Genomic DNA, 12,169 nt, shown 5'->3' with positions numbered 1-12,169 from the left:
ATTATTTTGGATTATTCATTTAAAACATATATTTTACTACTCTGTCAAGTTTGATACAATGACACGGTTTTCAAAACTTATACTTAACTATGATTTTATATTATATAAATATAAACAAATGTTTGTTTTTACCGAAGTACTCTATAAATCTCATATATACATGTTGTTATAGTGTATTTAAACTGAATATTTTAAAAAATATTAATAGCTAACATTTTAAAAACCTGATCTTAATTTTATCGAAGATGATATAAATTACAGAACTGGAGGGAGCAGTAGTAGACCACCAAATGACAGCTTCAGAAGAAAGCAAAACCTCAATCGCAAAAAACACAAAACTACAAATGAAATAAACTGCACCATGGGAAGAGGACAACAAGAGGATGAGCCTCAAGTGGCATATAAAAATGCTACACTAGTGTACCTCTACTCACAGCCCCGCCTCTAGACTCGGGGATCTAGCGGCTTCTGGACTCGCTCGTCGTCACCAACAGAAGCGACTCTGGAAGCGGCGAGTGATCGGAGATGGCCTCCAAGAAGGTGCTCCTGCTCTGCGGAGACTACATGGAGGACTACGAGGTTGGTGTTTCTCTCATCAGATAGTCCTTCCTCCGTGTGCACTCCTCTTGATTCCAATGGTTTCTTTCTTGGGGTTGGTGCCGGATTAGGCCATGGTTCCTTTCCAAGCGCTGCAAGCGTATGGGGTGTCCGTGGATGCCGTCTGCCCCGGCAAGAAATCCGGCGACTCCTGCCGCACCGCCGTCCACCAGATGACTGGTCACCAGGTACTTGGACCGATTCGATTCTGCTCGATTACTGGGATATGTTAGCTAGTTATTAGGGCTTGGTCTGATGATCTGGTGAGTTGAACCGGACGATTCAAACTTGAGGTGGTCTGGGATATTTGACTCTCTGTCTTCGAGTTAGGCGCTGAAGCAATGAAAAGGATTTGCCATGGTGTCTTCAAAGATTCAGACTTGAGTTCTATGAAAGGTAGAAACATTTAGGTTGGGGGAATTCTAGGGGTTAATAGAACTAGTCAGAGGCTGCGATAAAAAAAAGCTTTTTTTTCCTAGGATTAATACACATCTTCATCGCGATTTGCGAGCAGTAATGTACACTGGGGGTTTATTCCTGGTTTGGGGTTTTTTCATGGGCATGGCTTAGTAGTTTGTTTTTCATTTGACTAGCAAAATGTCCATGTGTTGTTACAGAACTAAAAAATAACATTGGCACATTACAAAGAGGAAATCTATTTTGAATTTTTGTGGAGTACAAGGGTAAACATTGGTTGATTGCTTGCTCATGGATGTGTTTGAAACTTCGAATATAACCCAATAGAACATGTCTTAGGATTTGGATTATTTGTGTGCACCTTTTGATTTATGCAATTTTCTGTTGTCTTCTTCAATCGTGCAAATATGCTTGATGTTTGTTCAATAACAAATTACAGATGCATCCATACTTCACCTTTGCTCACATTCACTATTCAGAAATTTGTGCAAAAATTCATACTTGTCCTTTCGCCTTTCTGACATAATGTTCTGTTGACAAGTTGGCATTCATTTTGGTTCATCACGCACATGCAGACATATGCTGAGTCAAGGGGTCATAATTTTGCACTTAATGCTTCGTTTGATGAGGTTAATGTCAATGAATTCGATGGCTTGGTAATTCCTGGAGGCCGTGCACCAGAGTATCTTGCGATGGATGACAAAGTGCTTGATTTAGTAAGGAAATTCTCCGACGCGAAGAAGCCTATTGCATCGGTTTGCCATGGACAGTTGATTTTGGCAGCAGCAGGAGTAGTCCAGAACCGAAAATGCACTGCATATCCTGCTGTTAAACCAGTTCTAGTTGCTGCTGGTGCTAAGTGGGAAGAAGCTGATACTATGGACAAATGCACAGTTGATGGTAATCTTGTCACTGCAGTGGCTTATGATGCACATCCTGAATTCATCAGCCTTTTTGTGAAAGCACTTGGAGGCTCTGTAGCTGGCTCAAACAAACGAATATTGTTCCTTTGTGGGGTATGTTTGGGAAAACTTCATGCGATTGAATTCACATGATTCCTCTTTTGTTTTGCCATTTTCCATAAGTCATTACATCTCTGCTGAACCTCTTTGCTTAACTACATGCTTACAGGATTACATGGAAGATTATGAGGTTATGGTCCCGTTTCAGTCTCTTCAAGCCCTTGGTTGCCATGTTGATGCAGTTTGCCCTGAGAAAGGTGCTGGGGAGAAATGCGCAACTGCCATTCATGACTTTGAAGGTGATCAAACATACAGTGAGAAGCCTGGTCATGATTTTGCTTTGACAGCATCGTTTGACAATGTGGATGCATCAAGTTATGATGCGCTCGTAATTCCTGGTGGACGGGCTCCTGAGTACCTTGCGCTGAATGATAAAGTCATTAGCCTGGTGAGGGGCTTCATGGATAAAGCAAAGCCAGTCGCATCAATTTGCCATGGCCAGCAGATTTTGTCTGCTGCTGGAGTCCTTAAGGTACATTACATAACAATTGATAATTGTATTTTTTGCACTGCATTAGTCTTACCTTGTTAATCTGATTGGAGAAAGGTAGAGCACTTCCTTTTATGTGCTTTAGTTGTTTATAATTCCATAGCCTAATCATAGGAAAATCTAGTTTGAACAAAGCAAATTCACAATAAAAGTAATTCTCTAATAGCATCCTTTTATTTGCTGTAGATGTTTATACTTCTATAGCCTGGTCATAGCAAAATCTACTTTGAACAAAACAAAAACCCAATGAAAGAGTAATTCTTGAATAACGTATAAGTGATACAATCATTTACACAGAATTTGCCGCTCACTGATGCTCCCCTAATTCGCGGATGAATATGCTGCAGGGAAGGAAATGCACGGCATATCCAGCAGTGAAGCTCAACGTGGTGCTCGGCGGGGCAACATGGCTGGAGCCTAATCCTATCGACCGCTGCTTCACCGACGGCAACCTCGTGACCGGTGCGGCATGGCCTGGGCACCCGGAGTTCATCTCCCAGCTCATGACATTACTGGGCATCAAGGTCACCTTCTGAGGCACGAGGAGCTCCCAGTGTTTTTGCGCTGAATATACCATAGCTTTCGGCTTTTCTCTTCATATATATATATACAGTCGTTTTACATATACTGTACTGCACTGTATTACACATGACCTGCTAGACCTTCTTCTGCTGTCGTTTTTGTGCTTGAAACAATAAAGGCTTTTGCGTGTATGTACTATGTAGTAGCATCTGTATGACGGGCAGCAGCTGCACCATGCCATTGTCCTGTGTATGGACGCTGTTGAAACTGGTTATGTTTTGGGGAGCTGGACATTCCGAGAACGAGAAGCAACTGATGAGTAGAGTAGTCATCTGCTGGGAATGTAGAAAAACTATGGTTTCTGCCTTCTATTCCCTATGTTTTATGTTATAAGATTTTTTTTTTGTTTTATCTAGATTCTTATGTATGCTAATGAATCTAAACATATATAAAAAACATAAACATTGATATATGGATGAATCTAAAGAATTTTAGACAGTTTTGTAATATGGAACGGATGGGGCAGTTTGTTTTTTGAGTCCTACTCTAGGTGACAATCTCGACTGGTTTGGACTTTGGAGGAGTTGAACATGGCAGCATGGTATAAGGGCATTCTTAAGGTGTCCATAACATTAAATAAGTTGTTATTTAGGATGAAAGATGATGTGACAAGTGAATAAATGAGGAAAAAGAATGAAAGTTAAAACCATGTCTTTTGCATGAGATATGATTTCTACACAACATCCAAGATATCATGTATGATAAGTAGCATTAAATTGAAGTATAGAATAGTAGTATTTGCATTGGAAGAGTAGTGTCTAGTACTAGTGTCTTGATGAGAAGGAGTTTATGGAAACTATATCTAGTGTTATGGGTTGGGAATGCCCTAAGAAGCTCTGTCGAATCTCCCCCGTCAAGGTCATAGGCTGTGTTCATTCACCCCCATAAGTTAACTTACATCTCGTTTTCCACGTGCACGCTTCCTAAACTGCTAAATGATGTATTTTTGTAAAAAAGTTTTTATAGAAAAATTGTTTTAAAAAATCATATTAATTTATTTTATATTTGTTCAATAATTAATAGTTAATTAACCATGTACTAATCTATTACTACGTCTTCTGTGTCGGGACAAGTTAACTTACCACCACACCAAACGAATGTGGCCATAGTATCTTTGTGTGCTTGCACAGGCTCATGAGGAGGAGATGGATATGGGTCGATCCACGCCTCCACGGAACATTTATAAAATCTACGCCTTTCGTTTTATTATGATTTGATTTTGCATATTTGCACGAAAGAATTTTGAATAAGATGAACATAAACTCAAAAAATCAGGCACGGTTCTGAATCTTCGGATACGATGGCCCAGAAAGGTCCGCTTGTCATCCAACCTGGGCTGGTACTATGACTCGGCCAAAATTACTGTCTCCGAGGGACGCTATGTATGAGTTCCCGTGAAGGCCGAACGTTTTCTACCAAGCTGAGCCCAGTAATTCGAGTCCGCGAACTCTTGCACCTGCTCCGATGCCGTGCGCCGCCGTCGGTGAACTCGAATTATAAGGGCATATTCACTTTATTGTCCAAATAAACTTTAGTTTATATTATAATTTTTTAAAACTTTATTTATATTTATATTTATATATATGCTAATGAATCTTAACATGTATGCAAAACAATATATTAATACATGGATGAATCTAGACAAACTCAGAAAATTTTATAATATCGAACGGAGAGAGTATCATTTATGGGTAAAGTTAAAATTCGTGTTGCCAAAATTTTAGTAAAGTAAAAATGTGTTTAGTTTGATACATTGGTACTCCTCCGTTTTATATATAAGTCGATTTGTGGCGATTTCTGTTTCAAAGTTTGTAAGCTGGCAACCCCAGCCAAAAAAAAAACATCTTATCTGCTTTTAGTAAAAGTATGGCTTTCAAGCCTTTTGTCTAAAAAATTTGTCTAGATTCATCATATATCAATGTATATGTTTTGTATACGAGTGTAGATTTATTAGCACATATATAAATCTATGTGTGATAAAAAGTCTTATAACATGGAACATAGAGAATAATTTTTAGCATAGTTTGTAAATATAACTTTAAAATTATCAATATGGATAAGATTGTGATGATAAAATGCTTAGTTTAATTGTTGCTTACTAAAATTTTAGCATTGTCAATATTTCAAATGTTGATTTTAGTAACAAACGGTCCCAAGAAGAGAAGGGAGTGATGCCCAATTCAATTTAATTTGGCCATGGACATGAAGAATGAATGAAGATGGAGACGGTGACAAAGCAGTTCCACGAGAAGAGGATGAACAACTCACCCCATATGTTGAAACGCCGTCATGTGGCTTACTTAATTATTCATTGCTCCTGATTCGCTGAACCGACAGACGGCAGCAGTCTCAGGCGCCACAAGCACAGTAATAGCCGTTCGTTCACGCCGCAATTGCAGCATGCTCATTGTGCGTACGTATTACAAATATTCTTTTTCGCACTAAGAAAGAAAGTTAAGACAACGAGAATTCTACCTCTTCCGTCAACTCGATCGGTAGCTTAAGAATTAATCTTGCAGAGATTTTGACCAATTTGCATTCTACTAAAAAACTGAACGCCTGGACCAAAATTAGTTTCATATTATCAAATATTTTTGGTACTTATACGTACGTACGTAAGTACGAATGTTGAACTACAGATCATTATCTAAAAAAAATGTTGAACTATAGATTAATTTAGATAGATTTATAAATATTTTATAATATGAAATCGAGGGAGTACCGTTTTGGTAAAGCGCATGGCATGAGATGTGCGCAGAAGGCCATCTGCCGATGGATGGAACCAAAAGCTGCAGCAAAATGAGATAAGCAGAGAAAGGCGCGAGAGGACGCACGCACGCACTACGCTCTTGCAAGCTTCGATCTTTGCCTGCTTTCAGCTCATGCGTGGCAACAAACACTTACACGCATCCCATGATGACGATGAATTGATGATGATAATGAGGCAAACCGGCCCGGTCCGGCTGCTAATCTTGCCACCTAATTTTGCCCTAAAAAGGCTCGCCACTTACGCTAAAGATGGCGACCAAACGGCAAAAACTCTCCAAGCCCCTTTTGATCCTAGCGTGCCCTTTCTGCACACGACCTGCTCGTCTACCTTATCCTTCTCTCATCACACGCCATTACTTATTCCACAGACAAAAACTTAGCTCGTCATGCGGTGATGCAGATATATCGCCTCTTTACCTAATGTCCCCCCGCAATATAATCTTTGGAAAGAGGGAAAAAAAGAGATAGATGCTGCTCTTAGGTCGTGATGTTCAGTTATGTTTTTTTAAACTAAGTGATGTTCGGTTATGTTATTACGAAAAAGGTGCTTGGTAGATTTTAGTTACCTAAAAGTTTATTTATAAATTTTCAGTCACCTACCATTGTATATCTCTAAGCGACTAAGCCTAAACTTGTTGTGCTATATGATGTTCAATTTTAGTTCATTACTGCAATTTTGTTGTAGTTATGGATTTATTTAATTTTTAATATAAGTTTGATTTTTTTTCAAGTGTAATTTTGTAAAAAGAATATCAGTTAAAAGTTCATTTCATTTTTTCTATAGATTTTCGTAGGTTAGAATATTTATTGTTCAACCTATTATCTTAAAAAACACTTTGTTAAACAAGTGATAGAGGAGTGACGAGAATCATTGGATAATTATCCGGGATGGAAAAAAGGAGTAATTTTTTTTTGAAAATTTCGGACATCTGAAAACTCGCCACTTCAAATGTCTCTCTGAACTTTTGGAGCTTTCACCGACGCATATGTTTCACTGCTGCTAACTGTGAGCTCTTCTGTTCTGACATTGATGTTACACGGGACTGAAGATCTGGAGGCTAGCTGTTCAGCCTGAGCTACACAAAGGCGTAGCTCTATAGCTTGAAATATCCAGGATTATGCAGGTACACATGACACATGCATAGATCACAGATCGAATTGCAAGTGGGTTATTGGTGCCGGACATGGTCCAGAATCAGATGGGCACCGGTAGCTAGCTAGCTAGCCATAGTATGCCATCAATCAGAGGATGCATTCACGGGCATAATAAGAAGGAAAAGATCCTATCATCCATTTTTTGCAGATCCAATCAACCGACCATTGCATTATTGCTACTAACAAAGATGAAGTCAACATCTAGCTGCTGATTACTGATGAGACACCCCACCTCTAGAAAACTGAAGGTTTATCAAGCAATGGATAGACATTTTGATTGTTTATAATCTAATAGTAGTAATAATGATGTTCGCGAAAGAAAAACTGATAATAGCATACTAGAATTTTGGCAGGTCCAAGTCTAAGGTTCAAGATCCCAGTGACAAGTGAACAAAAGATTTACAGTTACCTAAAGTGAGCAAATCATTCAGAGTAACAATGGTACATTGGTAACTGCAGGTGGATCAATGGCATCTGTCAACAGATTTCTCTGAACGTCGTCATGCTGGATGCTACCAGTGCAGAGCAGACAAACAACAACAAGCTGCAAAGATACGCCCCATGTCCATACATATGAGTAATGCATGGCCCAGAAGGGCCTTTGGGTTACAATAAACTAAGCCAGGCACCTACCCTATGAATGAGATGTAATTCGGTCTGCAATCTTTTGAAACTTCCTTATTCATTCCCCTGATACTTTTAGATTAGAAAAGTTACTCAATATCGTTGTCATCTTATACATATTTGATAGTTCCATGCTGAAAAGATATTTGGAAAGTTAACAACCGAGGTGAGGTGATGTGTTGTCAGAAGAATGATGAATCCGGTTTTTGGCAGCTGAAAGCTGCACCTTCTGTGTCTGCAGGCACATGGTAAATTGTCTAAAATATTCAGTGTTACTCCACTCAATCAAATTGAGCTTTTTAAATCAACTTATCCATAGGAAAATTCTGTTTAGATGTGGTAAAATATGCAGAAATCAGAGCATCGAAAAGCAAGAAAAAATGGTCACGGAGCCACAGAGGTAGTCGTCATGCATTTGCACATCTTGCACACCACTAATCTTTGTGAGCCTTTGCTATCACAGTTCACATTCTCATTGATGTCCTGAAAGGTATGGAAACCAAATAATGCTCGCCGTCGACTGGGCCAGGCTGTTCATCATTCACACTATTCTCTCACGTTTTAAGTACTCTCTCTGTTAGTAGATAGAAGTAAAGTATTTTCAGAACGAAGAGAGCGATTGTTACCGCACTTTAGTATGCCTTCTCCTCGACAAAAGTACAGATGCTAGCTGATCCATCTAACATAAGGGAAGCTGCTAAATTGATCAGATACCCAGCACTACATACCGGGTGTTGTCAGTTTCAGTTTGTAAGCCACTGACGTAACCAAGGCAGATAAATTCTGAAGTCTGAATTCGTATCCATGTCCAATTTTAGCCGCTAAACATAAATTTCGCATACAGCAATTTAATCAGAAAACCTGCATCTCGGGTGAAACCGGCCACTGGATTGATTCAAGAACTGAGCTGAGCTTGGACAACCAAACAATTGTCTAAAGTTCCTGTTGGGCCCACCTGCAGTGATATTTTTGCAACCTGATTGACGAGGAGGGAATCCGGAGTGGATGTGGGGCCTACCCGGAACCAGAGGACAACTGAACCTGCTTCCGTTTGCCTTCCTTCCTTTGTCTGAATTTCTGACGCTGTTATTAGCTCTTTCCTCTCACATTCTTCCTGGTCCAACACCACATTGCAAATTTTGCAGTTGCAATGTGGAGCTGCACAATTTGCATTGCACAGCCTCCGGAAAAAAAAAACTTCTGCTTCTGATGACACTCACTCTCTCGTCTTCATGTGGGCGACACATCGCGTCCTCTAATTCCAAGAGGAACAGTGACTGCCAGAGAAAACACGGTGGCTAGTAACATCTATAGCTGGTCTCTGAACCTGCTGAGAAAACACAAGATTGTTCTTATCTTACATGACATTCATTTTTTTCTACATGTATGTAGATCACCATCGAATTAAAGCAATTAGTTTGATCATTCATGAATCAGCGGCATAAATATCATCTCGCGGGCCATGACAACAATCAACGCAATAATTCGATGGTGGTGGGACCCGAGACTGCACTTTGCGCATCCTTCTCGACAAAACAGCTCGATCCATCGATCAAGAGCCAGATGCGATCAATCATATGTGGCAATTAACGTATGACCTAATTTCCCTTTTATATATGGCTAAAATTATACGCAGCTACTGCATCAACTGCCCTGGCAATCTCTGTAGCTGATCTCCATTGCTACTGTGGTTGCCTACATGTGTCTTCTGGTTTATCTACTCTTCTGAAGCGCATTGTAATGTCTCTTTTTAAGTTTGATGGGTACATATCACCTAAAAGGCTAAAACTAAATTAAACATTACAGTAAAAAAACAGTTTTTAGGGAAACTAGCTGGCCTGTTAAGACCACTGTCCATTGACTTATATGATTGGAGAATTATTGATGAATTAATTTAGCCTCGTCAACCTATGCATTGCACGGTTATTGTTATTTGTGAGATAGTCGGATACAGGGTACACCGTGTACTGTACTTATACAACGGATACACAATGGCCCCTAAATCTTTTGTTTAACATGAGAGCTTCTAAAAACGTCCGATCAATATAGATATAGTGTGCAGAAATGTATGATCGTAGAAGAGCTAAGAGAGTCAGTAACCTGCATGACGCACTACCTGAAACTCTGAAAGAGAATACTACGGCAGTGTTCTTTTGATCATTAAGGATTAAATATTATTTGATATGTTTATAGCTATTCAGTGCTATAAACTAAAAAATTAACTACTGCAGAGTCTAAAATCTATTTTAGAAAATTAAGATTAAAAACTTCTATATAGAAATTTTTCGCAAAAAAAAACTATTTAGTAATCTAAGCGTGCAAAAGCTAAGGAATAATCTAGTTAAATCAACGCAGCCTACTTACCACAAGGAGTCCATAAAAGCATAGTTGTCCTCTTCCCTATCCTGGAATATACCAGCTAATACACAGCATAATTTTGTCAAGAAAAAGCAGGGGAATATACCCTAAATATGAAGATATCCAGTGGACCATGTCCATGCCCGGTCTGCATCTCGCTGGATATGGAGTTGTCCGTGCACGTCTCGTCTCGGCCAACCTCCGAGTCTCTCGGCTATCATGGAGGGCCATTTCTCTGCAAATTTAGTTGGAGATCGACATGCATGTGATGTCCCACGCAAAACAAGATTTCCTTTGTAGGTGAAAAATACTCTTTGATCGAGTTTAGGCAGAAATTTCTTTTAAAACTGATTCTTCAGAAATTTTTATGATTCACAGGTATAAACTAGATTGGACAATTTGCTTAGTACCATTATAAAGAAAACACAGAGTTGGAAAATCTAGATTGGCCTATCTGATTAGTACTGCCACTGTGCCACACAAGTCATCGTTACGTATGAGATGGTGCAACTTGTATATCTTTACGGTGAAAAAGTTTCAAAATTTTATCATCTAGATTTGACAGTTTTCATATGCGATTGCTACCGTTTCTGTTGCACGTGTTGTTGATGATAAATACTGAGGATTCATACTGACGGCTATGCAGATACTGATGCTTGCCTGCAGCCTGGTTCTTCTTCTCGTCTCTCAAAAAAGCTGTGACCATTGTGGCATAGAGCTATGCTCTCTTTAGTAGTTTATAATAAATAAGGTGTTATATAGATATTTTTTATAATGTAACAAAATATTAATAAAGAGAGAGATAAAATGAGTTTCACTGTTACCTTATGTTTTGCATGTAATCTAGGAAACAATAATAGATAAAACTATGCATTAAGATAGGGATGTTTTATTCTAATTAATTTTAAATTTTTTAAATGACATGTCACTCTAAGTAATCGTGTCCATCTTTAACGATGGCCTGAACAGAGAAGCACATGCATCATAAATTGAGCCCAGAAACCAAAGCAACAGGTGCCATGGTCACACAGACTACGAGCTTTCAAGAAAGTTGAAGCTTTGTATAAAATTGTGATGTGAAGTATTTGATTCAGACTGGACACTACGTGACATTCGGAGAATTACCACACCCTCCGTCAAATGATGGCAGGTTAATACCCTCTCCGTCTTAAAATAACGTTTGACTCTTTATATTATTTAAAAAAATTTATAATTAATATTTTTATTTGTATTAGACGGTGAAACTATGTTATTAGATTTTCGCTAAGTACTTTATGTTTTACTCTTTAAAATAATAATTATATAAAGTTTAATAAAATAAAAATATTAGAGTTCGTTAATGTAGAGAACAAATAATTTGAATTTGAAAAGGTTAAAAAATACATTGAAATTTGCTAAATAAAGGATATTCTTTTTTTTTGAAGCTAATAAAGGATATTCTAACCTATTTAGTTTGCTATCGGTACACGTTCGACAAATTAAAACCGAAGTTTTTATGAAACAGAGGAAACACCTAGCTAACCTAGTTTTGCTTCATTAAGATTGATAATGCAATATTGCATTAATGAAAGGGGAACACAAACTAAGAGATTATATAATTTCATGCACCGATGAAAATTACACATATAAATGTATTTTTAAATAAAAAATATTTGACACTAAAATTTGCTACGGATATGTTATATAACACACTATATGTTTCCATCCCCATAATTTTTCTATTTTTTCTTTAAATATAACTTCATATGTTATTGACCGTGGAAATTCACAAGAGCCACGAACTGTGCATCGACTCAGCCTAGCATCTTTTCGTAGGTATAACTGTTTATCAGCCAAAATTTAAATTTTAAATTTAATTTTAGACTTAATTTTATGATTTTTCAAATCATGATTTATTTTACAAATTTTATTTTTTAAGTCACATGGATACATATATAAAAATTTACCTAAAAATTATTTTCCATTTACGATTTTCGCTATTTCCTATAAACCGCAAAACGATGGGAGCAGGTGGACAGGTGCCACATCCAGCTCGACTAGTCAAGCCGGCTCGATCTACGAGCCGTCCATTTACGAAATAACCCAGTAACCGAGGGGGCTAATCGCAAAAGAAGCAGCGCTATAAAACCGCGCCTCCCGCGAGGGCCAACCCCGC

General features: G+C 38.3%; 1 protein-coding gene across 1 annotated transcript; it reads left to right on the top strand.

The window, feature by feature from the left end:
• Positions 1–445: 445 nt before the first annotated feature.
• Positions 446–3,482, top strand: LOC102700620 (protein DJ-1 homolog D). The gene is made up of 5 exons (XM_006653800.3): positions 446–579; positions 669–785; positions 1,590–2,030; positions 2,146–2,508; positions 2,874–3,482. Exons 1-5 carry the CDS (start codon positions 526–528, stop codon positions 3,060–3,062), a joined length of 1,164 nt encoding a protein of 387 aa, XP_006653863.1. The 5' UTR covers positions 446–525; the 3' UTR covers positions 3,063–3,482.
• The last annotated feature ends 8,687 nt before the right edge of the window (positions 3,483–12,169 follow it).

Source organism: Oryza brachyantha, chromosome 4, assembly GCF_000231095.2.
Source record: "Oryza brachyantha chromosome 4, ObraRS2, whole genome shotgun sequence".
NCBI lineage: Eukaryota > Viridiplantae > Streptophyta > Magnoliopsida > Poales > Poaceae > Oryza > Oryza brachyantha.
Note: the sequence above shows the minus strand (reverse complement) of the source record. Positions and strands in the feature narration are given on the sequence as shown.